Source organism: Cottoperca gobio, chromosome 3 (genome assembly GCF_900634415.1).
Source record: "Cottoperca gobio chromosome 3, fCotGob3.1, whole genome shotgun sequence".
NCBI classification, from domain to species: Eukaryota; Metazoa; Chordata; class Actinopteri; order Perciformes; family Bovichtidae; genus Cottoperca; species Cottoperca gobio.
In genome coordinates this window covers 24,951,095-24,978,594 of record NC_041357.1, presented here as the reverse complement: position 1 = coordinate 24,978,594, position 27,500 = coordinate 24,951,095, and the positions used below count along the sequence as shown (strand labels likewise).

General features: G+C 40.8%; 2 protein-coding genes across 6 annotated transcripts in view; both read right to left on the bottom strand.

Annotated features, from left to right (window-relative positions):
* Nucleotides 1-5,516, bottom strand: part of LOC115006333 (AN1-type zinc finger protein 3-like) — a 14,838-nt gene extending 9,322 nt beyond the window's left edge. For all 4 annotated transcript variants that reach the window (XM_029428521.1, XM_029428522.1, XM_029428520.1 and 1 more), the window contains exons 1-2: nucleotides 5,126-5,516; nucleotides 184-224 (exon numbers count right to left, since the gene is read on the bottom strand). In XM_029428521.1, the coding sequence (XP_029284381.1) occupies nucleotides 184-224; nucleotides 5,126-5,208 (124 nt within the window). In that variant the 5' untranslated portion in view covers nucleotides 5,209-5,516. The remainder of the gene's footprint in view (nucleotides 1-183; nucleotides 225-5,125) is intronic.
* Nucleotides 5,517-17,504: 11,988 nt separating this feature from the next.
* slc7a9 (solute carrier family 7 member 9) overlaps nucleotides 17,505-27,500 on the bottom strand; it is a 13,806-nt gene continuing 3,810 nt past the window's right edge. For both annotated transcript variants that reach the window (XM_029426089.1, XM_029426088.1), the window contains exons 4-13: nucleotides 23,564-23,806; nucleotides 22,217-22,342; nucleotides 22,019-22,118; nucleotides 20,738-20,782; nucleotides 20,395-20,518; nucleotides 20,119-20,222; nucleotides 19,846-19,942; nucleotides 19,459-19,608; nucleotides 18,553-18,727; nucleotides 17,505-18,357 (exon numbers count right to left, since the gene is read on the bottom strand). In XM_029426089.1, the coding sequence (XP_029281949.1) occupies nucleotides 18,296-18,357; nucleotides 18,553-18,727; nucleotides 19,459-19,608; nucleotides 19,846-19,942; nucleotides 20,119-20,222; nucleotides 20,395-20,518; nucleotides 20,738-20,782; nucleotides 22,019-22,118; nucleotides 22,217-22,342; nucleotides 23,564-23,806 (1,226 nt within the window). In that variant the 3' untranslated portion in view covers nucleotides 17,505-18,295. The remainder of the gene's footprint in view (nucleotides 18,358-18,552; nucleotides 18,728-19,458; nucleotides 19,609-19,845; nucleotides 19,943-20,118; nucleotides 20,223-20,394; nucleotides 20,519-20,737; nucleotides 20,783-22,018; nucleotides 22,119-22,216; nucleotides 22,343-23,563; nucleotides 23,807-27,500) is intronic.

Genomic DNA, 27,500 nt, shown 5'->3' with positions numbered 1-27,500 from the left:
TCCCTCTCAGAACTTCTCCGCATTTTGTCACTTCAAGGTCTTTGCAGAACATCTACTGAAGTGGAGAATGTAGTTGACCCTCCTCCCCGACACACACACACACACACACACACACACACACACGGTTATGTTAGACACGCGATCAGGGGACCAAAACGAGCGCACAGAAGAACGAGTACGTACCTGCAAAACATTTTGAGCAGAGATTCACAGTTTTGTTCGACCTGAGGAAAAGAACAGAGAGGAGAAAAACAAATGTGTTAATCAAATAGCTTGTATAAGCGTTCCCAAAAAGATGCAGAGTGAGTATTCACGCGGCAAGAGTCACATGTTTCAATTTGGGACCTTGGTAGTGAAAAAGTCAAGACGGAAAAGTGTGATCCAGGCTACGGTATTAAATTATTCACTAAATCCAGAAGTTGTCATGCTATGTAAGAGGCTGTCATAGTCTAAGCAGCAGCCTAGCTAGGAGGCGACATCAGCTGACGTGTGAATTATGTCTGGATCCATTTCTGCACATCTTGCAAACCATACAGGAGTATAAAATATAGAAATCCAAAGTTTAAAAATCGTACACATATTTTGGGAATTCACACTGTCATCCGGGTGTCCAGGTTGTAGAGAGTTTACATATTAATGATTAGAAATGCCGACTGTACTTGAGCAACAGAGAGTCATAAAAACGTAAACTAGTGGTAGTAAAGAAAGTCCAGCATCTCCTACGAGATAAAGACCCAGATATTGTTCTCAGGAGTTGGTTCAACAAACTAGAAATGAAAGCAGGTACAAACTGTTACAGTATATTTCTGTGTGTCTCTTTGGAGACTATGTTTTGGGCCAGCTGCAGATATCGTTAAAATGAGCTGAATGGAAGTCACCTGTTGCCGCCTGTTTTACACACAGTATAGTTATCGGTAGTAGTGAACATACAACATCATTGATGGTCATGAACGAGCACTTGTCTCTGACCGACAGACACTGATTCTATACAATGTGCAGTAGTAGCAGTGAGGCTAAATATTGTCAGTATGGTGGAACAAGTGGGCTCAGTTTTGCAAACAGTTTGTCAGAAATGTGTGTCCTCTCGCTTGTGTGTTGGCGATGTACACAGCCGACATGACAGCCACTTAGCTGGTCTGATGAAGGCAAACAAAAAGGCACGGACGGAGAAAACTACAAACCTCGTTAACGTTCCCTTTTTTTACCAAATACAGAAGCTTGGAAACATACCTTTCCTATCCTAACCATGGATTAAGATGTAAAAAGAGGGTTGTTATAGGGTGGATCATTGAAGCCTTGCTGATTTCAGTGGCACAACTCTATCACAGCAGATGGCTCTAGTTTTCCTCCGACAGGGCTGCTCTCCAGCCTTCGTCCTTACTGTCTGCGCATTGAGCGTGACGGTCGCTGCCATCAGTCACATTCTATTTATTTTGGGTGCCTCGTTGCACACCGTTGTCCTCATTTCTGAATGTAGGGTCAGCTGCAGTCAACCTGCGGGCTTGGCCGTCAGTCTGCCGGTGTGTGGTCTCGGGTATAAAAGAGAAAGAAGGGGAAGCAAGAAGTAACGATACAGAGGAGAAACCTCATCATGAGAACACGGGGCAGGGAGGAAGATACTGCGTAAACAAAGTCACATCCTGTTGTCAACCTTATAAATCAGGAGGTAATCAAATCACAGGTTAATTAAGGTTCTAAATGGGGTGAGAAAGGATGTGAGAGAAAAAAACATGCAGGAAAGAAACTGCTGCATGCTTGTTAACTGCTGAGTGAAGTTTGAACCGAGTGCACACAATCAGTCTATCTCATAGTTGGCCCACTGCTGTTACTAATGAGAATATCTGATTGGAACAGACAGGAAGATGGGCTCCGATGCCTTGGTGATGCAGTTTGAGCGATACAAAGGAGCAAAGGCTTCGGTGGGTGATGAATGTTTTTGAAGGAATTAAGTTCCACTAAATGCAACCGACATGAGCGGTGAAAGACAAACTAACTGCACGGATACAGAGAGAAGTCGCAGACATGTTGTCGCTCACGCACATAGCTGAATTTGACAATGGTACACCTATGGAATAAAATAGCAACAGAGTAGAGCTGAGCTGTGTACAAGGACAGAATAGCAGTGTAGGGCTAATTAATTAACTAATTGATAATGCAATTGCTTTGCTAATCCATCAATTCCCTACAGCACTGGCAGCAGCAATGTTCATTACATTTCAGCGTTATACATATATTGTGCTAAAATTAAATAGTTTGCTACTGTAATAGTATGGATTTTAGAGATAAATGTCTTTCTCATGTATCCCATACAGTAAACTTCAAACCAGAAAAACAGCACATGATGTAAAGCATATGCTGGCAATATATATCAGCAGGCGATGCGTCAGCTGGTACACATTTTGCTACAGCGTTTCTACAAAGGTAACTATTCCTTTTAATGTCTCTGAATGTCAGCAATGTCATATTTACTTTTTTTATTTCAGGTTTTTAATACCACTGGATTAGCCAAAACCAGACACTAGTTATTTTACATATAATCTCTTTCCCAGACAACTTCGTATATCACAATATATACTGCATGTACCAGATAGTATTCATCCATATCTAGATGTGTAAATGAAATTGAAGATAAAGTCACTTTATCTTCATCTTTATTTGTACCCTACAGAAAATGTAACATTAAATGCTCCACCAACAAACCTATTAGACTAACATAGCAGCTGACTAAGTAGAGAGAAATAACAAAAGACGAGCATTAATCGCTTGCTAAATGTCAAATGCAATTATGATTTATTAGAGAGAGAGAGCCCCAATCACAGCCATACATGGTGCACCTGAATGTGCCTCTTCAAACAAGTCTGAGGCAGGAAAAGACATGTGGAAGTCAAAAAGTCTAAAAGAGTGCCCCGACGCTATAAAACAACCTGAAGGTAGTTGTTTTTCAAATGTCGTCGTAGATCATGCTGACAAGTCTTCAAGCTTACAACAAATTCCCATTTTTTCCAATCCCAAAACCAATGACATCGTTTAGCTGTCCTCCTGTCCTCCTGTCCTCTGGGTAATCCAAGGACACACAAGCTTTTTAACAACAAAGCCTAAGCAGGAGAATATAATTCAGGGCCTGGATTATTACAGGTAGATGTATCACTTTGAAAAGGAGCATGGACATGTTCCCAAGAGCGCGACAGATACACTCTATGGACAGATTAAACATTAGCCGGGTACACTGTTTGGCATATGTCCATCTTGTAGTTAAGTTAAACAACACAACTTGTACATCATTTGTAATCTTCAAACTTGGCCCAGGTTTCCAGTGTCAGTGTTGATCAGAAACTTTAAAAATATTCGACTCTACATGTTGACAGGGGCTGCATGACATCATTAGTATTAAAAGAGCAGGTTCAGCTTAGCTTTCATATCCTCTGAAGTAGGGTAGTAACTAACGGACATTTATTTCATCAGTTAGTCTGCAGATTAATTAATTGATTGATTGATTGACTGGTCTAATAAATATCACTACATTTTTACAAGTTTTGTTTGAACTTGGTTGATTATCGATATAAAAAAATGTTGCCAATTAATTTTCTTGCTATCAACTATAAATCAACTAATGAGCTCATGTTTTTTGAAGAAATTAATTCCTACGGAGTGGAAAGCACCTCTATTGTTCATCTTCAATGGGGGAGGTGCATCTTATAGTCAGAGTGGACTCATATTCAAGCACTAGTGTAACGGACTACAGTTTTAATTAAGTTTTAAAATGAAATATTAAAACAAATCAGCTGGTTAAAAAAGTTACAAGGACAGAAAGACTGATATTAAAGTGAGAACAGTGGTGAGAGAAAATTACATAATCAGTGTCCATATCACAGCTGTGACATTCTTTCTATTGGCCACGTAATAATAGTGGATTTACGCAAAAAGAGTTGCAAAATTGGGGCAAATGTTTTATCAGTATGCTGAAATGTGAAGGACTTTTAATGCACAAAATAAAACATCTTGTAAGCAAATGTGGAACTTTTAATGCTTAGTTTTGATACTGTAACAAGATGCTGGGATGTCATGATTTTGGTGCAAACACTGATATTTGGATCACCGGTGAACTCTGATCAGGGGGGGGGGGGGGGGTCATCACAAATACTGTCTCTGATGTTGAGATCTGGTGATTGACATTGCAATATTTAAAGTTTTACATATCTGTAATGTTTATCCAACCAGTCAGAGGGTCACCTCCAAACCGATAACTTCTTAAAATATGCAACTAGTGAATTAAGTACTTTAGTGCACTTGGGTAGCTTCTGTAGAAAACAAACAATTCATATACTGGAAAATAGTATACTGTAAAAACAACTACAATTCACTTAAGTCCAACAAAGCAACCATATTGTGCCCCCAAAGTGTACAATCATCGTTCAGATTATGTATGTATAACTGCACAGTCTATTTCAGATATGTATATGTAATACTTTATAAGTGCCATATTAAATCATGTTTACCACTGCATATGTTCCCTGTGGGCATGTTAATATGTTAATTAACATTTCAGCAGATTAAAATGGCATTGATTGGTAACAGAAACCCTGCCTGACACTTAAAGAATCATGTGAAGACCTCACGATATCTTGGGTTAGGGTTAGTTAACTTGTTCACAATATGAATAATGTGCTTAAGAAAACAAAACAAAAAATACTCTGTCAATGTCAAGTCAGTATATAAGCACAAATCCTGCTTTATAGCAAATTTGAACTCATAAAACCATCAGTGCCTAGTTTCCACCCAGGTCCAGTTTATGGTTTAACTGGACTGTCCTGTGCGGTGTCTCTTTATTAAGTACCCGAATACTAACTTATTTAACAATTTATCAACGTTGTCACGCCTGTCACATTACCTGGAGAGCTTATCCCACATCTCTAGCCTGCTCTCTACCTCTCCAGGAGAAGGTTACCGAGGCCAGCTGGTGTTAGCTAGCAGCTAATGCTACAAAACAATAGGGAGGGGGTAATAACAAGAAAAGCAGCTCATCCCTGTTTGAGCCGCTAAAGCTAGTGGCTAGCGACTCTGCTAGCTGTTGGCAAAGAAAAAAAAGCATTTAAAAGAAAGACAATTGAGAGGTAGTTCGCCTTACCCCCAGAAACCACAGAGGCAGCGCGGGGGTACAACGTTAACGTTACTTGGAGGCTTGCTGCCCTCGCTCCCCGTGTCCCCCATGTCGGTCTTCCGTGTGAGGCTCTCCGCGTAGCAGGTGAATCCGGGGATGGAGCGAGGGCCTCGTATTTGCGTTCAAATCCCCTGTTTTTTTGGTAAATACAGAGTCAATACGCCGGACAGGTTATCCTTCAGATGTTCACTAGGCAAGGAACGATTTGCCGACACGAGCGGCCACTGACTCCGTAAAATTAAAACAGTTTAATTTGACGTTGAAACATTGGAGCCGTTAAAGCCAACGACGGGCAGAGCCACCGGGGAATCCTGGGCCGATCAGCTGGAGTGAGGAGCAAACCACTGTCAGAGAGGGGAGGTGTGTCGGTAATTGGACAGCAAAAAGTTAAGCTGATGTGACAGAGACGAACAAAGAAATACAGTTGTTATCATTTTTAAATAGTATACATGCTAATATTGTACTTGAACTCAATAAAGAGTCAATTTTAAAGGTTTGATTCTGAGAATTACTTGAGCTAACTTGGTATGATCCGTACAAAACTATCTTCCTACTACTAGAAAACCCACAACTCCGTGGAACAGTAGTCCATGCTGTTAACTGGCGTATTTTAAATAGGAAAATATTTAATTGATATGTCTTTCACTTTCCCTTTTCTTTTATTATCTGCTCTTGTTGAACTGGACCCACATTATAGTTGTCACGCTTGTCATTTGGATGTCTCGTGCTTTAAAACGCATGTATCTTTAAAAAGCATGTTTATTAAAGCAGAATTATGGAGAAATCTACCTGCATGTTCCTTATTTGTATCTAGGCTGATGAAATTAACCTAGCAACAGGTGTGAAATAAGGAGCAATTATCATTTATTATACCAAATATGTGTCATTGTCACAAACGAAACAGCACAAGAGTAAATAACAAAGTGTATGAAGGCCAAATTCCATTTAGTTGCTTTGGTTTCAGGATTCTGGTATTGTTTATGCTGACTGACTGTCACTGTGTAAGTAAGCTATTACACTGTGACAGTCAGCCAGCATGCACAATAGTTAGGCTTGAAAAGAACAGAGCCATTGTTAATGTTATATCACCTGTGCTTTTCCTCATGGACGGATTATGAGACAATGAACCCCTGGGCACAGATACATAAAAGGTCCTCCATTTATAGTAGCAAGACACCATGTTTGAAAGAGACACAAAATGTAGCTGCATCTTCTGTAGTCATTTTGTGTCTCTTTCTATTTGTTTTGCACGTGGTTCTGTAGTGTGTTGTGTCTTAATGTGGTAGCTTCCATCTCGTGGTAGATGTTGTTTGTCTCTCTGTCGTCTTCTATGTGGTAGTTTGTGTGTCTTTAAACTAATTTGCATGTCTTCATAGTCGTTTTGCCTCTCTTTGTGGTATTTTGGGTCTCTGTGTTGTTGCTTTGTGTTTCTTTCTGTAGGTTGTTTGTGCCTCTCTGGCTCTGACCCTGCTGGGGCCCCCTAACCCTGTAGGCCCCTGGTTCTGTGCCCAGTAGCCCCATTCAGTGATCCATCCATGGTATATAATAAGTCAAAATGTCTACTGTGAAATAGGTCTATTGTGATGTATTGCACATTGTGACTTTTCATAGGGAAAAACATGCCTGATTGAAATGCAGCCATTACATCTACATCTACACACAACAGCATGCTTTTAAGAGAGACTATTAAATTCTCCTTTGACCCAAATTACCATTATCTGAACTGTAAAAGACTGCTTAACCAGTTTTTGTCCTTGTTGGATTTAGGATGGCAATGTTGGCTCAGCAGGTCATTCGTGATGTCCTTCAGTCTGTTTGTCCAACACTTTATTACACTGCAGAGTAAAACAACTTAACAACTATTGGATGAGTGGCCTTGAAATTTGGCATCGATTCATCCAACGTTATGGTCCAACGAGGATGAATACCAATTGGTAGTGGTGACCCCTGAAATGTAATCAGCAGGTCAGAACTTGTCCAACATGACAAGCTACATCTAAAACTAATGATTGAATTCCTCTCAGCCATAGCTGCACTGGACTAACAGACTGCATCAACATGCAACATCCATTAGGCCTGTCTCATTGTTGACTCATCAGGTAGAGGTGTAATTAATAACTTTACATTTGGCTGCATTCAATTTTGGTGCACATGATGTTTCCAAGGCCCTAGCATTGTGCATGCTGTTTACTGACATGGCTTACATATACGTAAATAGAACAGAGCCATTATTATTATTATTATTATTATTATTATTATTATTATTATTATAGCACTAGAATAAAATATGTTTTTCAGTTATTGCCACTTGCAATAATGTCCGTCTAACACTTAACCACCTTTAGATATGCACTGGACTACAGTATGAATGCCTTCCTAATTGATATTTTAGGGTGGCATGTGTTTCCTTTGACACATTATGAAACGTCAATTTGGCGAAGAGTAGTTTTCATACATTGTGTCCATAACAATATATTGTTGGTCTTGAGTTTGGGACAAGTCAATCAAAAGTACAGTCGACAGGTTTGTGCTGCTTAATTCATTACCAATCAACAGGTTTACATGTGAGGTGAATCTCATTTACGTCACAAACCTAGAAACCAGAAACCTAGCTTTGATACGTTGCAGACATCACAGATGAAAACAGCGGTCTGGTTTCTAGCTTGAGATTGTTTCATGTTCACAAATATTGATGGTGCAGTCTGCAACAACAGAAATAGCATCATTGACTCCTGTTTGTCACCTCAAAATGACTTTCAGAAGAATGCAACACTTTACTTTAGAGCCAGGAGGTTTGGATTCCCCTCAGCAAGACCTGCCAAGAAGTAGATTCTGTCTGCAGGGAAGGACAAGTGGGCCCTAGGTGGAATGAAGATAGATAGCTGATAGTTCATTAGCTAGTTAGGCACAGGGAGGGGTATACCACAGAGGATTACAGAATCTCATTTTTCAGTGTTGCTTAGAACCCATATTCCAGTGCAGGGCCAAACAATGCTAGCAATAGCTTAGTTGTTGTTTGCCTCTCAGTCTCAATCAAAGCTTTTCTCTGTTGACCTTTTGCCGCCTTAAGTAATTGTATATCTGATGGGATATATTGGTTAAAATAAACAGGATAACAATGGTAATCCGGTGTACATGGCCAAGGCAAGCCTCGATGTTGGCCCCACAGTGGAAAAGTAGTTGTTGCTTCTCCCCACAGCCACAGTCCAGCCTCGGGCTCTGTTATCCTCCAGAGATTTGCAGAACACCACTTCAAAGACTAATCCCCTCTCCTTACATCCCGTATACCCTCTCTCCCCTCCCCTGCTATAAACACAAGAACTTAAGGAATTCATTAGACGCTGGATCATAAGGGTTGGTAAATTCAGCTCACTGAAGAAACCAGGAATAGTGTAATCACATGTTGAGTGTTGTATCCCTTGTCATGCGTGGTCTATTTGATATGTACAGTATGTGGAAACCTGCATGTTATTTCAGATCCAGCGTGACCGTTTGCATTGGCAGGCTCTTGACCCCGCTCTTATTCCCAGAGGGATACGATTAGGGACATATTGCAGGCTTTGTTCCTCACACCTCGCTACAGCAACTGCTCCTGGAAGGTGTGCTCTTTAAAGAGAGGTTCTGCTGCAAGGGCAGCTCCCAAATTCATTTTCTCATGGCTCACATCAAAGAAGCAAAAGTTCTGATAATCTGTGGAACATAATCCTGTTTATGTTAAGGGTGAAAAGGTGCAGTGGCTTTGCAGTACATTTTATTTATGTTTGGGGGTAACCCAGTATGGCCTAATCTCTACCTAAAGTGTTGCTTCTCCATCCAGTCCCAGTGTAACCAATAGTATATCTTTATTCATGGTAACAAATCACAGCCTGCACTGTGCATGGTGATTACCCAGCTACACTTGCATTACTCCATGTGTCGATAAAGAGAGTTGATTCATGGCTGCTAATATGAGAGGCAGGCTCTCTACAACAAGCTATAGATGGATTGTATGGGGAATCTATGTGAACACATTTGTCCATAAATGAGAGTCTTTCTTATCTTTTAATGCCATGCCCAGATAGGCAGGCTGGGCGTTATTGACTGGAGGACAAGCAACATGTCACAGCTTGTAGTTTTGCTCTGAGGGGGTATACCAGAAAACATGATTACCTAGTTTAGTCAGTTAACTGTGAGAACAGCATTACTGATTTGAATAAGCAGACTATTTGGACTTTGGATATTGGTTCTTCAGTATATCTAAGAGATTTAAAAAAAAAAAATTATATTTCATGATAACAAAATTACATAACAATCCTACTGGATGAAACAGACAACCAGGAGTGGAAGACGGCTGATGCAGTCTGCCTTAAGTTATCATTCAAGTTCAGTCTCTCTTGTCGTTCCTCTCGCTTTTTGCAAAACACTTGGCAATGTGACATAATGTGTTGCACTTGCTTTGTGTTGATTGAACTCCAATGATGCTAAGTGCAAATCCTTTTTTTTTTTATCAATATGATGTTTTCAGTTGCACAAATGCATATTGACAGATGAGGAAAATCACCTTTGACCATGAGCTGAGAGATCAAAACATGGCTGTGAAGCAGCAGTGGCTGTAAGTAATGTTTAAAAGTACATGCAGGCCGGATACACATCAGAGAGGAGCCTGCCAGGCAGCTAGTAAGAGCTATTTGCACTCTTTCATTCAAGTAAAAATGCCCCCCCTACTTATTTCCTCTCATTCTCTCTCTTTCTCATCATCTCTCCTTTCCTCTCTTTCACCACAAACTATTTATTTCTTTACCTCTGCCTACCTCTTCCTCTCTCTCTCTTTCACTCTTTTACACACACACACACACACACACACACACACACACACACACACATATGCACACACACACACACACACACACACACACACACACACACACACACACCAACTGTCCAGCCTCCCACTGTGTGCAGAATGTGTAGTGAAGCCACCCATACATCAGGCGGGGGAGCCAGCCTAACTAGCCTCCCTACCATCTCTCTATCTGCTGATCAAAGAGCCGCTAAACAGCCAGAAACTACAGCGGGTGCAAGAGCGGAGCATGCACAGCAACACAATTAGCAAGCAGCACTTCTTTATATATTTATTTCAATTACTTTCCCGATCCCTGACATTTTCACTCACACAGCAACACAGGCGTGCATATATGTGCATACAAATGTGGTACGTATAAACACAAAAATGCAAATACCTTTACTTCTATTAAATATTTTGTACACACACACACACACACACACACACACACACACACACACACATATATACAAAGTAAGATGAACTGAGGTTTCACCTGTGAGTGACTGATCACGTTGGCATCAGCCACTGATCTCTAAGTTGCTCAATTAAAGTTAGTGAAAAGCCTTAACAGGGCGAGAAGAGGAGAGGAGGAGGAACTTCAAAGAGAATACAGAGAAAATCCTGGCAGGAGAAAGAGCGAGAGAGAGAGAGAGAGAGAGAGGAAGAGGAAGTGTGAGAGAGTGCACAGAGAGACAGGGTGCGAGTGAGAAAAAGGCACGGAGAGAGAGGAAGACAGTGAAAGAGATGGATAGTGCAGGATGAGAGGGATAATGCTTACTAAAAAGGAAAGATAAGGGACAAAAAAAAGTCACCCTGATATTCCGGTTTCTGTTGTAATTAATTGTCTCTTCACTAAGATTCATTGCAGAAGTGATTTTTACTGTAAAACCGCCGTAAGCTGGAAGAGTTTGTAACGAAACAGAGGTCAACTCATGTCATTAACCATTTTTCAGCAGCAGTATCCATCGCCTCGGGTGCAGCTCTTCCTCACCTGGAAAAAGGTTCAAACTTGAGGCAAACAAACAAATCCACATTTTTAAGATTGGTGAGCAACTGTGTGTGTGTGTGTGTGTGTGTGTGTGTGTGTGTGTGTGTGTGTGTGTGTGTGTGTGTGTGTGTGTGTGTGTGTGTGTGTGCGCGCAATGATGTGAATTAAAGCCAGACTGTGTGAGTTTTTTGACACGACAGAACACATTCATCTTCTCACAAGTGAAATTCTGAATTCATAAGCGATACAACACACCCTTGCGCAATAACACACTGCAGCTTATGATGCCATTAGAAAACTTAAGATAAATATTGCTGTGTAACTGAACATACTGACTTTGGCTTTCCTGCTTGTGCTACTGTTATACTGCATTTTAGCAATCGACCATATCCTTTAAACGCCACAACGGATGTTATTCGGTAAACATTACATAATCTCACTTTAAGTAAATCAGCACTACGCCAGCTTCTGTCTGAAAAAAAAGAAAAGAAAGACAAGCAGGCATTCATGGTGGCAAGAGAAAGGCTGTCAAACAAAGTTATTAATGAGACATTTGTGAGAGAACAGTCATTTGAAACATAATAATTCAAATGAAGAGCATTTTTTCATAATGTTCTTAACACTAAAGGCAATGCCAGGACATTTCTGGGAGCAGTGCCAGGTGGGGGTGAGCCACAAATCTAGGGAATGTGTCTGGGGAAAAATAGGGATGTGGATCCTCTACTGTAAAAGGATCACAGTGTACATGAAATGGCTCCGGCTCACTTCACTGCCACTGCTTATTCAAGTGTGCCCTCCAATGGAGGAAAACAGGTCATGTTGACAAAACAGACTCCTCTGCTTTAAGTGATACTTGGTTATTTTTCCCCACCTGTTTTTGGGCTCTTTAAATATTTAATTTCTCACTGTGACTTAATGTCCTCTGCCCCTCAGGTGCCAAAATCAGTGAGCCGAGTGCATTTACAGTTTAACTCTGAAATTACAGGCACTTCTAACCATTAAGTCTAATTTAATATTGCAAAATTCTCAGTAGGGGCAAACAAGCCAAATATCAAGGATGTCACATAAACCTTGAGCAAACACAGTATATTACAAACCAAAACTTTTGCAAATTGAACACTTTTCACTCTCTCAGGTCTTGAAGCATTATTTCTGATAATCCAAAAACAATCGGAACAAGCGAAGACTTCATTTGTCTCATATGTTCATTAGTGACACATTATAAAGCCGTTTTTGGAAAAGGTCACTGAATGATTGCGAGGTTCTTTTCCAAATGCTAATGCAGTAACTGATTGGGAAAGTGCAGTAATGTGATGATAATAATATGCAGATGAGTTCTCATCAGCACTGTCTATCCATTAACAAGATTTGGGTGTACTGTACGTGTATGTGTGCGTCCATGCAAGGCTGCATGCATATGTACAGAAAGTGTGTGTATGTCAGAGTGCACGTTCACTTTCATCAGCATATTTAGCATATTAATGTTTAATCAATCTACCATTGCACTAATGCAAAGTTTGATTAAGACATGCCATAGTTGGCATTAAACAGACAGGATACAACTGAACTTGATTATATCACAGACAGTTATTACACGAGCAGTTCGTCTCCTCTTAGGGAAGTTTTGGAATGAAGATAAAAACTTACGTGTGAACATGTGAGAATTGTGAATGTGCAGAATAGTAAATGTAAAGCAGGTTAGCATTAGATGTAGCGTTATTGATTATGTCCCTTTCCTGCCAGAAAGGTTTGGTTACAAACAAATAGAAGATGCTAACTAGACTTTTGATATGACTGCTAGTTGTTGATTTTAGTGCACGACAGACTCCTCATCTAGAGTCAAACATGTACAGCAGGGGTGTCAAACATGCGGCCCGGGGGCCAAAACCGGCCTGCCAGAAAGCGTAGATGTGCTTCAAGCACCTTTTTAGAGTTTTTTTTTTATTGTTGCTTTTTATGTGGGATACCCATGTTAAACTAAATATTAATCATAGCAGAGTATTTCTGTCTGGATGCAGACTTTTAGTAGCTTGTGCAGCCATCGTTGGATGTCAGAAGGGAAACGAACAGGAATACAGAGAAGTCACCGAGGACTTTCTTTGACTGGTGTCTCAACCTTCACTTAAAGACATAGGAGATGGAGAGACATGGAGATAGACTTCCTTATGAAGACGCCCCGGACCTCCCGGTATTGGATAGTGAGAGCGTACAAGTCCGGGTGTTCCCCTCAGCAATAAACTGATCTTGTCTTCATTTGTCTTCATTTGCTGAGGAGACCATTTTAATAACATTTTATGACACTGGTGGCATCTGCAATCTTCTACGCAGCGGTCTGCTGGGGAGGTGGAAACACGGAGAGGGACAGAAAAAGATTCAATAAACTGGTTAAGAGGGCTAACTCCGTCTTTGATTGCCTTCTTGATTTCATAGAGGAGGTGGTGGAGAGGAGGATGTTAGCCAAGCTGACGTCAATCATAGACAACACCTCTCACCCCCCTGCGAGAGTCTGCGGGGGCCTTGAGCAGCTCCTTCAGCAACATAGTGTAAATCCAGAGTATGACATAATGTAACCATCCTGTGCAATTTCCTGCTTGCATCTTGTGTAATTATATTTATATATGTATTTGTGTCCTTCTCTGTTGCAACTATGGGTCCTTCTGTGCAATAAGCTATCATGGATATACAGTATATCTCAAAAGTGAGTACACCCTTTAGATTTTTGCAAATATTCTGTTATATCCTTTCAGGGAATAACATTATCCTACTGAAACTTTGATATAACTTAAAGTAGTCAGTGTGCTGCTTGAATAACAGTATAGATTTATTGTCCTTTGAAAATTACTCAGTACACAGCTGTTAATGTCTAAACAGCTGGCAACAAAAGTGAGTACACCCCATAGTGAACATGTCTAAATTGTGCCCAAAGTGTCAATATTTTGTGTGACCACCATTGTTATCTAGCACTGCTTTAACCCTCCTGGGCATGGAATTCACCAGAGCTGCACAGGTTGCTTCTGGAATCTTCTTCCACTCCTCCACGACGACATCACGGAGCGCACGGATGTTGAACACCTTGCACTCCTCCACCTTCCTCTTGAGGATGCCCCACATGTGCTCAATTGGGTTTAGGTCTGGAGACATACTTGGCCAGTCCATCACCTTAACCTTCAGCTTCTTCAGCAAGGCCGTTGTCATCTTGGAGGTGTGTTTAGGGTCATTATCATGTTGGAAAACTGCCCTACGGCCCAGTTTCCGAAGAGAGGGGATCATGCTCTGCTGCAGGATGTCACAGTATATATTGGAATTCATGTGTCCCTCAATGAAATGCAGCTCCCCAGTGCCGGCAGCACTCATGCAGCCCCAGACCATGATGCTGCCACCACCATGCTTGACTGTAGGCAAAACACATTTGTCTTGGTACTCCTCACCAGGGTGCCGCCACACACGCCGGACACCATCTGACCCAAACAGGTTTATTTTGGTCTCATCAGACCACAGGACATGGTTCCAGTAACTCATGTTCTTGGATTCATTGTCTTCAGCAAACTGTTTGCGGGCTTTCTTATGCATCGGTTTCAGAAGGGGCTTCTGTCTGGGGCGACGGCCATACAAACCGATTTGATGCAGTGTGCGGCGTATGGTCTGGGCACTGACAGGCTGACATCCCACTTCTGCAACCTCTGCAGCAATGCTGGAAGCACTCGCACGTCTATTTTTGGAAACCAACCTCTGGATATGACGCTGAGCACGTGGACTCAACTTCTTTGGTCGACCCTGGCGAGGCCTGTTCCGAGTGGAACCTGTCCTGGAAAACCGCTGTATGATCTTAGCCACTGTGCTGCAACTCATTTTCATGGTGTTGGCAATCTTCTTATAGCCAAGGCCATCTTTGTGAAGCGCAATAATCCTTTTTTTCAGCCGCTCAGAGAGTTCCTTGCCATGAGGTGCCATGTTGTCCAGCATTCAGAGAGAATTGTGCCCAAAACACCAAATTTAACAGCCCTGCTTATCATTTACACCTGAATCCTTGTAACACTAACAAGTCACATGACACCAGGGCGGGAAAACAACATCATTGGGCACAATTAGGACATGTTCACTATGGGGTGTACTCACTTTTGTTGCCAGCTGTTTAGACATTAACAGCTGTGTACTGAGTAATTTTCAAAGGACAATAAATCTATACTGTTATTCAAGCAGCACACTGACTACTTTAAGTTATATCAAAGTTTCAGTAGGATAATGTTATCCCCTGAAAGGATATAACAGAATATTTGCAAAAATCTAAAGGGTGTACTCACTTTTGAGATATACTGTATTTACCTGTATAAGTGAAAGGTATATTTGTATATGGCTATGTTATCTTATTTGTTTGTTTGTTTGTTTGTTTTGCTATAACATGGGAAATTTCCCCGCTGAAGGATCTGTAAAAGTTTGTATCTTATCTTTTATCCTCTTCATGTTACCTAATTATTCATTTTAGAGTGAAATATTGTGCTTTTTACATTTATTTGACAGATTAGGATTTCACATTAAACAATTCATTTGACAAATTTATCAAATAAAACACATTGTTCAATTTTAAACAAGTGATTTAAACAACTGTTTGAGGTCCAAAGAGGCGAAATGATCCAGTATTCCACAGAAAAGCAACGATAAAGGAATGAATTATTTCTTCTTCTTTACTTTTGAGAAGTACATTTTTCTGATAACACTGCTGCACTTACTAAAGTAAGATTTTGAATGCATGACTTTGCTTGTAATGGAGTACTTTTCTTCTCTACCACTGATCCAAAGTAACACAATTTCAAGAAAGATTTGTGAGCTTTTTTGTGACATTGTCAAACTAGTTAAACACAATGTGTATGCACCTAATCAATTCAGCTGGCTTTTATTCATAGGCATTGCACTGAGTAGCAAACTGCTTCCTCTCCCCGGCCCCCACACCATCATCAGCAGGATAAATGATGCCTCATATTGTCAAGCACACTGAGTCATTCATGAACATTCACACACTGGTCCAACAGAGTCACAATTCACACCTTCCCTGTGATCTAGTGAGTTTAGTGCGGATCTCTGAACATGAATTATCATATTTCACAACTACAAATAAGTCACTTGTCTCGTTCTTTAATGCTATGAAATCCTTGAACTCTCCTGGCCCCTAATGGAGAGTTATCTTTCATCATCTCAAATGCACCAACACCAAATAAAGGCCGAAATGAAAAATGTTTTTCAGCATGCTGGTACCCAATGCCCCTTAAAGAGTGATGAAACACAATGAAACTGCTCGTGTCTGCTCAGAGCAAAATTTCAAAAAGCCCAAAAAATATAGGAGGAGGAGATATGATAAAGTAAGCCAGGGCGTTTATGTTACAGCTACTGTATGTGCATTGAATCACAAATCTATCTTTGAGCTGGCTATTTCCCACAGAGTCCTGCATCTTGTAAACACACTCAGTCTATATGCGAGGCTGGTTGACTTGATTCTGCAGGACAACAGCATTCTTCACCATGCATGTTTAAAAGGAGCCAAATGCAACAGGCTTGGCTACACAACCAACATGCTGCTTCTCTGAACCGTTCCAACCTAATTTGGCAGAGGTTTCTAAGCAGCTTCCCTGCTAAAGTCCTCTCAGTCAGCATGGCCAATGTGGATTTAGTGGCACCTACTGTAGAAAACCTTGACTTTCTCACCAGGGGATTGCATATGGGAGATGGACTCTGTGTGGAGAGACTCTGAGCCACTAGAGGGCAACAAAGACCAAGTACAGCTTCTGCATAGGAGTTCTTTATGAAACTGCATACTGTGCGTTCCAATACCCATACTACCATACTATTTAGTATGCCAGAAAAAAAATGTGTATGTCTCAAAACATAGTATGTCAAATGCAGTATGCCAAAAATACCAGGATGTCCAAATGCATCCGTGTTTGCAGCATGCAAGCCAGCATGCTTTTCTGGCTATTCTGACCCATAATCCTTTGACATCACCAATGAAGACTAGTGCTCCCCATCTTCACCCTGACTATTGTTAATCACAATGATATTAAAGTAATATTACATAATATTGGACATTAAATATACATACATTAATACATAATATATAACTACTATAGGGATATGATAATAGCACAGACCCCCCATGCCTTTGCATTTCTGTTTAACAATGCTGTACTGACATCTGGTGGACAATTGGGAACACAAATTGTGTTGCTTTTACTAATAACTGTGTCCATTAACATAATCACCCATCAGCAAAGGTCTGAAAGTTTCATACAGCCCACAAATCCATGAGTTGATATGAACAGACGCACCATTAAATTAACACAAGTATGAGATATTAGCATTTTTCTTTGGTCAACTTGGTAAAGTTCATAATGTTTAGAGACTATCAGAGTCAACTCCAACATATGTTTAGGGACACAGTTTGTGGGGATATCATACATATCTCATAATATTTCACAATCACACATAAAAGCACACTGAGCTCAAGCAGCAGTCAGGTCACAAAGGCACAGTTGGGAAATGTCCAAGATTGATACATTTAATAACCAGCAGCTAATACAATGCAGCACTGTTCCAGTTTATTTCAGTGTGAAAGATAAGAGTGAGAGCATTATTAAACAATGTGAAAACATAATAAAAAAACTCTAATGATTCAATTTACAACCACAGGAGCAATATAAAAAAAAACGTGTGACTATATCTTGTTGCACAATCTGCTGAGCGTTGTCTACACAATGCATTCTAAATGTTTACCACTTCCCTTTGCTCAAGTGCAGATTCATGCATATCTAAAAACTTCTGGCAGCTCTACATCAACACATTTGGCTCAGTAAAAACGTGCACATTTACTACAAGAAGAAATGTTTAACATGGTTGCTTAATGATTCATGCCAGTTATGTTTTATTAAGACAAAAGTGTGGGGTTTTTGTCAGTGATTTATTTCTTCACGTGGAGAGAGACATCATGAGAAGAGGGTCAAATTCTTCAACTCTCAAACTCCTCTACACCTTTATTTTAAATAGCTAATATATCTAAATAAATTCTAACTAAAGCAGACACTCTCTAGAAACATGAATCCTCTTCTTTCATCCTTGAACCCAAATGACAAATGATTTCATCTGACACGTGTACGCAGGTTCACGACCACCGCACGTACTTTTGTCATGCAGCTTTTCAAAAGAGGTGAGCTCTGATGTTTGGCTCTGATCCACTAAGGGCACCAAATTTGTAGCACGCTCTTTCCAAAAAAAACAGCTTCAACATGTTTCACGACAAGCAACAGACGTTTGATCTGGTGGTCAGTTCTGTACTTTCTCAATAAGTGTTCTCAGAAGGAACTACTTCCAGCAGCAGCTGGAGATGCATGGTGATGGGTCCTGCAGGGGAAAGGAAGGTCATGAAGGCTCAATGACATCAGCACAACATAACACTGTATTTCATTTGTTTGTTTTCTACCTTTTTGAACACATTGTTTCCCATGTTATTCTATACTGATGGTGAAGAACATAAGACATATTTCAATAACTTACATTTTGAGAGAAACTCAGTCATTCCAGTAAGAAGTTACTTACTCATGATGTTTTGTGCCCAGTTGACCTTCCGGTAGACGAAAGGGTAGTAGAGGAGAAGTCCACTGAAGATGAAGACGGTACAGTAGAGGTACTCCAGATCTGGCTTATCAATGATGGGAGCCAGGACTAAGTAGCAGGACACCAGGACCATGAGGCCTGCGATGACAATCGGCACCTTCGAGTAATCACACAATAACACAACGTCCACTGTTTACTTGTATGTCTGCCCCGTGATCACAACCACAACTGAATTCCATTAAAACATAATGCAATATTACTGTCATAGTAGAAGGGTTATGTTTTATGGAGATACATTTCCATAAAAATAAATATAGCTTTAAATGGAAACTTTCCCAACTTCTGCAACTGCACAAATATAAAGCCTAAAGAGAATAAAATATCATTTTAAAAAACACAATAAGACCATAAGAAGACAATTGCCATTTGGTTGAACCTTCAAAAATGAAGCTAATATTTTGGTTGCTTTTAAGAAATATTGATCGGAGCAATTGTCCAGATGAAAATGCAAATATGGTCTCAATTCTAGCGACGGGCGTTAGAAATTAGCAGTAGATATAAACGCTGTGATACATTGTATTGGATATTTTTTGTGCAACTCTCTAGGTATATTGTATTTGTCCAAAATAAACATTAAATGAAATTACATTCACCACTTCAGTGAATATTATATTTACTGTCTCGCTATCTAATCAGTTAATAATACTTTTTAGAAACACGACACTAGACTGTGTCATCTTAGCTTTCGTTTCAATGTGTGGAAAGATACAGATTGTAGTTTCCAGTTAACAAATCACCCGAATGCATAAACCTGTTGAGTCAAAACACAATAAAAGAGGAGCTTCCTCCAAAAAGACATCTGAAAACTCTTCCATCAGCAAGTCTCACCTTTACTGGTCTATGGAGCTCCTTCCTGGTGAAACGCATGACTATGAGAGCCAGTGCTGTCAGGCCATAAAACACCCACTGAGCAAAGCTGAAGTAGTTGATGAGGGTGTTGATGTCTGCTGGGATAATGTAGAAAATAGCTAAAATACCCTAAAGCAGAGAAAAACCAAGAGGGAGAATATGTTGTTTATTTGGAAGGTAACCACACAATGAATAGATTATGTATCTGAACTTGAATGATGTAATGTAACGTTGACTAAATATCATGTCGCCTGCATTTTTAGGTGCTTAAAATTGTTGCAACACAAAGTGAACCACTATGCAGAGGACCATGTAAGACCAAACTGAAAGGTATATAAGGGAACTCGTAAAATATGCAGGACTCACGTTGAATATGAGAGCAGGGGCTGGAGTGTAGCGCTTCAGGCTAATATAGGATAAGATTTTCACCATGTGACCTTCTCTACCAGAGACATAGGCCAGTCTGTGACAAGAGAGAGATAGAAATATGTTTTTGCGTTGGTGAGTATTGTTGTTGTTGAGTTTCTCTTTCTCTTTCTATTCTCATACTTTCACAACTTTACTTGTGCTTCCTTTCTTATCCAAACAAATGTGCACACCACATAGTTTTATGCATACAGACAGAACAATCTCTTTTACCTGCCAGCGGTGAAGCAGCTTCCATTGGCAGAGCCGAATGTAGAGAAGACAACAAAGAGAGGAACGATCCAAGACATAGGGTAAAGGACTCTGTCTCCAAAAGTCTGAGGAGGGACAAACAAATACTTAAGAAAAAACAAGGGAGCAGAGTAAATAAATACTGAGGTGTTACACATGGTTCTCATTACTATAAACACATTTTTAATTTAACGCCAATATTAAAACTCAATAGCTCTCAACTTTTCAATAACCATGGCAATCTTTTATGGTTCTTACCACGGCAACAGCTGGAGACAACAGCAGTTCAGTGGTGGTCATAGCAGTGAAGTAAGCAACGTTGACCAACACGTAGCACACAGAAACCAAAGGGATCGCAATGAGGATGGCCAGTGGCAAGTCCCTGAGACGAATTGATGGAAATGTTTTACTCGAGTGTACTTTAAGTGTGTGCAGTGTACCTTGTCAGACATGCTGCTCTGTATTTGTATAATGACCATAATATATTTGCAATTTAAAAAACAGTTCAGGTTTCACTTGTACCTCTTAAAAACTACGTATTATAAGGACCTCTTAAAAACTATGTATTATAAAATTAAAGATGAGTTTTAGGTTGTCTTACCTATATGGGTCTTTCAGCTCTTCTGTAATGAAATTCAGTTGATTCCTAAGAAATCAAGGAATGTGTCATTTCACAAGTTAGCATAATGCTATAAAATAAGAAGTACACACAACTATAGTTCTTTAATCACTTTAATCTAAAAACCTGATCACTCTCCTCTGCAGATCACCACACTGAAATGTGCCCACCCAGACAGGCCTAGTTTTTCCTGCCTGCAGTGCTATGCAAGGGATCACAGCATTCAATGTCAGTGACATGCTATTTAAGTATTCAATGTGGTATTTCACACAGACTTTGCCCTCTAATTGGCCTTATTGGTACAAAAGATTATAGCTTGAAACCGCGGCTGTAATCCCAACATAACACAGAAATGAACACTGGTCCCATGAGGCCACCTTTCCAGGTAGCCCTCAAGAAAGACTGGCTAGAATGGAGGATATAGGCTACCCAAATTGACCTTACACATTACAAAGACAGGCACCTCAGTAAGGCTACACAGCTCCGCCACACACTCCTGTGCCAGGAGGAGCTGGAGGGAGGCCAGATAAAAAAGTCACACAGCACAGGAGACACAAGCATTGTTGTGGAAACCCCAAGGTTACAGTGCAGACACAGGACAAGGATCCACTCGTGAAGGGAATTATCTAACCAAAATGAAGAATTGAAGAAGACTTAAAACTAGTCAGGAAAATGTTTACTGAGGTAATAAATCAAGTGGGAAGTAGGGTCATTTTCTCATAGACTTCTTTACAATCGGACTTTTGCAACCAGTGGAGAGAATCCACTTTCAATTTCATATTGCTTTACTTTTCAGACACAGAGGTTACCGCTTGACCTGAATGCATCTAATATGCACAAGACCTGAGGGAAGAGCTGGGGAAGTTACTGCCACTCACTGGGCCCCACTGCACTGCCATGTTTCTGCAATTCAACAACATGGTATCTCGTCGCTATGTGGTTAAAGCAGACCCGTTGACCATTTTGGAGAGTTTTTCTATCAGTTGATGACAAACCCTAACTTGGTTGAAAGTTATAACTGTAATATGTGGAACATGGCCTTTTCTGGAGATAATAAAAAGGTTGTCCAAAGGGTTGAATCCACACATTTGGAGAAAGGGCACAAGGCTCGAGAGTAGCTGAGAGGCTGAGTAGGGTCACTGTCCCTCTATAAAAAGAAAAATGCTCTTTGCATCGGTTGAGAAAGTACACTTCCATGCATTACAGAGGAGTGTGGTCAATTCTCATGTTAAAGGGTAAAGTGAAGTGAAGTATAACCGTTACCATCCATCATAAGCCCAAAGCCCGTTATAAAACGCCAGTCCGACCGCTCCAACAGACGATGATGTGCCATGAAATGCATTTGACAAATTCTCCGTGTTTCCTGGATACAAACAAACAATACAACATAAATATTATTTGTTATTATTAAACGTTTCATCCAAATTATTTAAAGAGGAGTTGTATATTAAAGAAACTGACCTTGTGCCAACATAACCATGCCAGCCACCACAATGACAAGAATGATGAAAAGTTTGGCTATAGTGAAGAAGTTCTGCACGTAGCTAGCCAGTTTGACGCTCAAACAGTTGATGCCCACGATCAAAACTGAGAAGACACAATAAAGTTAAGAACATACAGTAAAACATTCTTACTTAGACATTTTAAATGATTTGTGTCTCTGAAAGAAGTTGTACCATTGATCTGTTGATTATATAATAATGTACAGAATTAGTTACTAGTCCAAGCCATCAGTCAACTCCGTTCCCTCTTATTTCCCCCAGACAAGCTGATTAAAAATGATACTAAATATATAATGCACCAAGTTAGCTGTCTTTCTTTAACTTTCATTTTTTCTTCACATCTGCAAATTGTAACAATGTCCAAATAGTTAGCCAATTCTTTTGGCAGGGAAACTTATTTGAAGACAAGGTCACACAGGCTCGAATGCAGCAGAGCGACCATTGCCTACCGCAGTGGTTCCCAAACTGTTTCTGCAGGGCCCTCCTTTTGTAGATAAGAATATTTTCAAGCCCCCCTGGGAGCCCTGTCACAAGCTTGTCCTTGTTATGCTAGCAGGGCTCAAGCCCCCCGCCCCCGCTGCAATAGCTCTGCCCCAACCACTGGCCTACCGAGACAATATTTGCCTGAAAATTCACCAAAGTTGAGCTTTAATGTGATTTGCCACTGGAAGCAAATGTTTTTTTCGCCCCTTTACTTGCATAGAATGGAAGTGAACGGGCGGCAAAATGTTAATTTTGCGCATGTGTGACCATGCCCTTACAGTAAATTAGTTTTGGCCACTAGGGGGCAGTATCAAGAAGCTGCAAACACAACATAACATATTATTAACATTAACTTGTCAGGAAACCTTTGCTTATATCTAACAGATATAGAGCAACATTAGCATTTATTTGAGTAATTCCACCTTTCACTCTTTTAGCTCTATTTTAGTTTCCACCAAATATCAGATACAGGTACTTTAGCTGCTAAGTGCTCCAGCTAGTCACTTCCTTTGTCTGTCTGCTGTATGGTGATTGAGCAGGTAGTGTACAGTGAGTTTATGATCACATTAAGCTGAACAGCTTTCTGTTGAAAACTATGCGGATGAGCATGAACCAAACCTAGGGTGAACCAAAACAGTTAAGTTACAGGCCGTAAAAACCAAAACAATGAGCTGAAAGAGACCCGTTTCACATTACATGTAGTAATTCAATCCGCAGTTAATATAAAAACATTTATTACAGCAGCTTTAAATATGTGATCAATGCATTATGTGTCATTTACTGCTTTTAACCATTAAATTACAAGGATTAAAGTATAACTTACATATAGCTGCTGCTGAAAGACACTTGGTGACAACAAGAGGAGGAGTACAGCCGGGGTAGAAAGGAGTTGAGGCATATTCTGCAAAGCTCAGAGTGATGATGGCGAGGGAGGACGGCTTCAGCACCATTACAGTCGTCCAGGAGTAAAGGTAGGCTACGACGGAGCCAAAAGCCTCTGATAAATACGAATACTCTCCCCCTGATTTGGTGATCATGGTGCCGAGCTCAGCATAGCACAGTGCTCCTGTGTAGCCACACACACAAATACACACAAACACAGAGACACAGAGAAGAGAAGTTACGGAAAACAAACTCGGGGACATTTATAATTGTTTCTGGGAGATAATCAAGGAGAGTTCAGAACTTTCATCCCAACAAGAAACAAATCTGTGTTAATAACTTTAATGTTAATGCAACCCAAATGATAATAGTGTCGACGATAAGACTAAAGCTTACGAAAGGTGATAATTGATGTGAAATATTACAAAACATTCACACTTAGTGGTTTTTTGGGTAATGGAAATAAAGGAATTTAAAGGAAATGATAGATTTTAGAAACAAAATAGTGTAAATGAGTTATAGAGCTAAGAGATATTTATAGATGATATCAGGTCAGAGTGTTCCCTGGGAGTTTATTGTGGTCTAAGTAGGAGTGCTTAAGTAAGCGTGTCAAGACTATAGTGACCTGGAAACTATGTCGAAATAAAGTTACGTTAATGTGTAAAGGTTCAAAGTCGTTGGAAGATAAATCACTGCATATTGTACGGATTGTTTTTAGTGTTTTAGATTACCATGCTGTTTGTAAAACTCACGGATAAACATGAATATATATTTGTTCACACTGAAGCACACAGTCCTGTGAATGTTAATTCTGACCACTTTAACACACCAACAAAGCCCCTAAAGAGCAGCTTTGCCTTAGGGAAATATTGGAATTTTGGAGCAAGACTAGTACATCAATGTTGTTCAATAGTCCAACAGTTATTGATTTGCAGCAAATATGTTCTCCTTACCAAGCCTTTCATTTAGTTGTGGACAGTTTGTTGGTTTTTCACACAGTTTGTGGCCCTTTAGTCAAATCATTACAAGGATGGCTAACGGTATGTTTACAAGGACTGAGAGCACTGATACTGGAAACAAACACCGACTGACATTCTGAGCTAGTTCCCGATGTTCTCCCATAAAGGTACATGTTTATTACGTAAGGCTGCCATGATATTACAATTTCGCTATACAATAATCATGGGCAAAATAATTCACGATAAAGATATTTTCACGATATCAATAGAAAAGAAATTTAAAAAATGTTTTAAAAGATCCGATCATTTAATTTATCTTTAACTGCTGTGTGTTTTCTCCCTTTTTTGGCAAATTAATTTGATGGGAAAATACAGGAACTACTAAGTGTTAAACACAGCAGGGGGCAGGAGGAACCACCGAGTGTTAAACACAGCAGGGGACAGGAGGAACCACCGAGTGTAAACACAGCAGGGGACAGGAGGAACCACCGAGTGTTAAACACAGCAGGGGACAGGAGGAACCACCGAGTGTTAAACACAGCAGGGGACAGGAGGAACCACCGAGTGTTAAACACAGCAGGGGACAGGAGGAACTACTAAGTGTTAAACACAGCAGGGGACAGGAGGAACCACCGAGTGTAAACACAGCAGGGGACAGGAGGAACCACCGAGTGTAAACACAGCAGGGGACAGGAGGAACCACCGAGTGTTAAACACAGCAGGGGACAGGAGGAACCACCGAGTGTTAAACACAGCAGGGGACAGGAGGAACCACCGAGTGTTAAACACAGCAGGGGACAGGAGGAACCACCGAGTGTTAAACACAGCAGGACAGGGAACCAGGTAACACAGCAGGGGACAGGAGGAACTACTAAGTGTTAAACACAGCAGGGGACAGGAGGAACCACCGAGTGTAAACACAGCAGGGGACAGGAGGAACCACCGAGTGTAAACACAGCAGGGGACAGGAGGAACCACCGAGTGTAAACACAGCAGGGGACAGGAGGAACCACCGAGTGTAAACACAGCAGGGGACAGGAGGAACTACTAAGTGTTAAACACAGCAGGGGACAGGAGGAACCACCGAGTGTAAACACAGCAGGGGACAGGAGGAACCACCGAGTGTAAACACAGCAGGGGACAGGAGGAACCACCGAGTGTAAACACAGCAGGGGACAGGAGGAACCACCGAGTGTAAACACAGCAGGGGACAGGAGGAACCACCGAGTGTTAAACACAGCAGGGGACAGGAGGAACTACTAAGTGTTAAACACAGCAGGGGACAGGAGGAACCACCGAGTGTAAACACAGCAGGGGACAGGAGGAACCACCGAGTGTAAACACAGCAGGGGACAGGAGGAACCACCGAGTGTTAAACACAGCAGGGGACAGGAGGAACCACCGAGTGTAAACACAGCAGGGGACAGGAGGAACCACCGAGTGTTAAACACAGCAGGGGACAGGAGGAACCACCGAGTGTAAACACAGCAGGGGACAGGAGGAACCACCGAGTGTAACACAGCAGGGGACAGGAGGAACCACCGAGTGTTAAACACAGCAGGGGACAGGAGGAACCACCGAGTGTTAAACACAGCAGGGGACAGGAGGAACCTACTAAGTGTTAAACACAGCAGGGGACAGGAGGAACCACCGAGTGTTAAACACAGCAGGGGACAGGAGGAACCACAGAGTGTTAAACACAGCAGGGGACAGGAGGAACTACTAAGTGTTAAACACAGCAGGGGACAGGAGGAACCACCGAGTGTAAACACAGCAGGGGACAGGAGGAACCACCGAGTGTAAACACAGCAGGGGACAGGAGGAACCACCGAGTGTTAAACACAGCAGGGGACAGGAGGAACCACCGAGTGTTAAACACAGCAGGGGACAGGAGGAACCACCGAGTGTAAACACAGCAGGGGACAGGAGGAACCACCGAGTGTAAACACAGCAGGGGACAGGAGGAACCACCGAGTGTAAACACAGCAGGGGACAGGAGGTGAACTGCTCAATCAAAGAACAGTCCTCAGTCGATTGATTAGCACGTCTGGTACCTGATCTGAATTGGTTTGTTCCTTTGATATCTGCATATAAATACTGGGGCTGGGACAGTTGCTTCTCTGAGCAACACATGGTAGCCTTACAATCTGTGTGTGTGAGTTGATTATCTTTGTATGTATAAACTCAGCTCCTTCTTGCAAGAATATAGATTAAACCCTTTTATTTGATTTGGATTCTGACTTTGTGGTGTTATGAGGAATATTTCTCTAACATAATTACACTCAAAATACAAGTGTAGGGATGGAGGTAGAGAGAGTAACCATAACTAAAAAACATAATAAAACAAATACAAAAACAAATACTTCACTAATGGATAGTGAAAAAACTGATTAGCAGAAAATCCAGACGGCCTAACATCTGCCAACACAGACTCATCAATATGAGTTAGATTTAGAACCAAGTTTTACTTATAAATAGTAGACAGATAGATAGATAGATAGATAGATAGACAGATAGATAGATAGATAGATAGATAGACAGATAGATAGATAGGACAGACAGACAGACAGACAGATAGATAGATAGATAGATAGATAGATAGATAGGACAGACAGACAGACAGACAGATAGATAGATAGATAGATAGATAGATAGATAGACAGACAGACAGACAGACAGACAGACAGACAGATAGATAGATAGATAGATAGATAGATAGATAGATAGACAGACAGACAGACAGACAGACAGACAGACAGACAGATAGATAGATAAGAAGATAGAAGATAGATAGATAGACAGACAGACAGACAGACAGACAGATAGATAGATAGATAGATAGATAGATAGATAGATAGACAGACAGACAGACAGACAGACAGACAGACAGATAGATAGATAGATAGATAGATAGATAGA